The 3400-nt window shown below is 44.8% G+C and overlaps 1 protein-coding gene across 2 annotated transcripts in view; it reads left to right on the top strand.

The window, feature by feature from the left end:
* The window catches only part of Znf3 (zinc finger protein 3), a 10216-nt gene that overhangs the window by 715 nt on the left and 6101 nt on the right, over nt 1–3400 (top strand). For both annotated transcript variants that reach the window (XM_010608993.3, XM_010609001.3), the window contains exon 2: nt 2833–2969. In XM_010608993.3, the coding sequence (XP_010607295.1) occupies nt 2915–2969 (55 nt within the window). In that variant the 5' untranslated portion in view covers nt 2833–2914. The remainder of the gene's footprint in view (nt 1–2832; nt 2970–3400) is intronic.

Raw genomic sequence — 3400 nt, 5'->3', positions numbered from 1 at the left:
GCGGGACGCGCCCTCCCTCCCCTGCGGCCGGTCCCGACTCCGCTTCCTCCAAGACCCCCGTCGCCTCTCACACACAGCGGGACCCTTGGTGGCGAGGGGAGGAAAGGGTTCCGGTTCTGGTTTTGTGTCTTAAAACAGCACCCCAAAAGTTCCAGGATTGCCTTTAAGGTGTTCCATCTCTTTAAAACATCTGACAGTTATACTAACTTAGTTCTTACTCCGGACGCTTTCATTTGATGCTTCTAGAGTTTCGCATTTGTGGCTGGAGAGGAAGAGTATTTTTAACTTAGCCGGGTCGGAGCCCGGGTCAGAGAATGAGCAGTTCTGGGACGCAGGTAGAGCTAGGGCTGGGAGCAGGTGCGAACTCAGATTCCCAGAGTGATCCTGCCGCAGCCCAGTGAGTCGCCTCTTACGAGAAGGGAGACAACTGGTTCTAGCTCCCTTTTCCATCGTATTGATCTCTGATTTGGTCTGTCTTAGAAGTAGGATTAGCACAGTGGTGTTTGTTCCCTGAAGGATATGTGTGAACTCCAGGGCAGTGGGATAATTAGGAACTCCATGGGATAATTAGGAACTAAAGGGTTTTTTTTGTTTGCTTTTTGTTTGTTTGTTTGTTTTGGGCATATCTCTTTGGATTCTGGGCATCATTTGGTTTCAAGAGTTTGGTGGGCAGTCGTTTGGAGGGAGTGCCGTTGAAGCTGAATAGATGACTAGGTCTCTAAGGTGAAGGTCTGATGGGATGGGATGTAGTCACCAGAACCTCTCATGGCTAAATTGAGTTGTACGTTGCTGGAGCAGATGAGTGTGTCTATCAAATTAGCCGATAGAACAATGGGGAACTTCATACCCTGGGTGGAGGTTGACCTGGCCAACCCTCATTTCCTTTTCAGCTCTCTCCAGAAGCGAAGAAAATGTCAGTTGTGGAAATCTTAATGGGTATTTAAATCTGGGCATGGTGGCACGTGCCTGTAATAGCAGCACTCTGGGAGGCTGGAGCAGGAGGATTGCAAGTTCCAGCCAGTCTGGGAAATTTTAATGATTTACTGAGACCCTTTCTCAAAAATAAAAAAGGATAGTGCAAAGGCCCTGGGTTCAATCCCTAGTACCACTGCACCCCAAAATAAAGTTCTGTGTCCTCTAAATAATCTAGATTAGAAATAAAGTTTACACAACCCCCCCAATCATATAGCATTGGCCTCACCAAAAGTGAGAATTCACAGGAACTTGAACAGAAGCTGCCATATTCCCAATGGTTGCTACTTTGGTCTTCTAGGGACTAACTTCAGAGGAAAAAAAGGATCTGGCAGATAACCTCTCCATGGGCTGTTCTCTCTGCCAGGTGGTCTTATTTCCCAGGAGTGTCTCTGGGGAGAACAGGGCAGGGGAAGGGCTCTGTCTGGATCCAAAGCTGTGGGGGCCCCGGGGGAGTTTCTGTCAGAAACGTTGTTTACTGATCCAGACACTGGGTACTTGTTCTCAACAAAATGCCTTTGAGTTCCAGTTTTGCTTAACCCAGCTGTAAGGAGAGAGCAGTTCTTTTTTCTGTGGAGTCAGAGCTTTTGACTTGTCTAAGGAGAAGTGGGGTTTTGTCAGCCTCCCAAGTAACTGGGACTACAGATGTGCACTGCTGTGCCCAACTTCTGAGGAAAGTTTGTCCTAAGAGATGATTTGTTGGGGCTCTCTGCTCAGAAACAGTCTTGTTAGCTCTGAAGGTAAAAGTGATGGCTGGCTGGCTCCAAGACTGTAGTTGAAGGGACCCAGCTGGAGGGTGATGGTAACAAGTGTATCACCTTGATTGCACTTGGGGCAGGCTGTACCTTACTCAGTGCTTTCCTCTGTGTAATGGCATTGGCACTGGGAAGCTGTACTCCTTGCTGCCCAAGACTAGCCACTAGGCTTTTCTGAACTCTCAAGTGACTCACAGGGCCCCTCCCCCTTTTGTGCCTAGTGAGAATGTCACACAACACAAATACCCTTTGGTTTGCTAATTGTTTTACTCCTTGCAATGTAGTTGCACTCAGTGTTAGTTATGTGAATGAATGACTATATAGATAAAACCCTAAGGTTTTTTAGGGTTTTTTGGGGGGGTCCCCCTCCCTCCCCATGCTCTTATCATTCTAACGGCTATTGGATCTCTTCTAGATGTGTTGATCTTGCTACAGCCTTCTGGTTGGTCTCAAGTAGAAACTTCTACCTGAGATTCAAACCATACTCTTAAGTATTAATATTATATATTATCCACTAGAGCCATAGAAAACAGACCTCTTTCAGTTATGGTATCAACTGGGAAATGAAGATATTTGTACTTATAAAAAGTAGGGTAATAAAAAAACTTATGTTACAAAAATTGACCTGTGCTTCAAGGACTTATGTTTTGATTCAAAGAGAATGGAGAGAGGGCTTGGAATTTAGCTCAGTGGTGCCACTACCTGCCTTGCAAGTGCAACCTCCCGAGTTCAATTCCCGGTACCTAAAAAATTAAAAAAGAGAGAATAGAGAGATAAAATGAAAAGCTACCGCCCTCTTTGTAAGAGGAAGCACGGCAACTGGGCTTAGGCTTTTCATCCTGATGAACATAAACACTTTTTATTTTATAAATATCAGAGTGTTCAGCAGGGAGCCAGGGGTGGAACATTGAGGGAAACCTAGGCCCTTCGTGTGTCCTTCTGTAGTGTCATTACAGGGAATGGGTGAACCTGTTCACTGGGATCTAGAAGTCCAATCCGAGTTGCTGTTTCCTGTTGCTGTTGGGTATTAACTGAGATGCTAGTTGCTCTCTTTTTGTATACAGGAGGTGTCTTTCAAATCACCTTTGAACTTTTGCTTCTGCAGTGCTTCCTCGTTCTCATTCAAAACCTTCCTGCCAAGTCCGCAGACAGGAGGCGATCAGAAACCAGAACTCCTTGCCCTACTCATGGAAACTCAGGCTGATCATGTATCTCAGGAACCTCAAGCCCTGCTTGAGAGTGGTGAGGAACAAGGATTTGTTTCTTATTTTATTCAGTCATTCAGCAGTCATCTGGTGAAATTTCTCATTAGCAGGTGTTAGATCAACTAGAATACAGAGGTGCTAAGATGCCCTCCTTCTATTCAGTAACTCACAGTCTCCTGGGGGAGCTGACTGACCCAGTTGTTAATACTCAAGTTGAGAAATTTTGTAACAGGCTTTTTGAAAGGTTTTGGGCACCTCAAGCAGGACTGACAGCTCTGAATTCTGTTTTTCAGGCACTTTGAAACAGCAGACTTTGTAGTCATAGATTGTGCTCTTTAGCCTTTTATACATCATTTTGTAGCTCAAATGCAGAAGGATAAAGTAAGTAGGAAGCCATTAAAATGTATTTTGTTTTTATAGATCATGTCCTTGAGTTTCAAGCTACTTTAATTCTTTTTTTTTTTTTTT

This window comes from Fukomys damarensis, unplaced genomic scaffold, assembly GCF_012274545.1.
Source record: "Fukomys damarensis isolate Sample0158 unplaced genomic scaffold, DMR_v1.0_HiC HiC_scaffold_17, whole genome shotgun sequence".
In the NCBI taxonomy this organism is placed as follows: domain Eukaryota; kingdom Metazoa; phylum Chordata; class Mammalia; order Rodentia; family Bathyergidae; genus Fukomys; species Fukomys damarensis.
The sequence above is the reverse complement of the archived record's forward strand: the minus strand, read 5'-3'. Positions and strand labels throughout refer to the sequence as shown.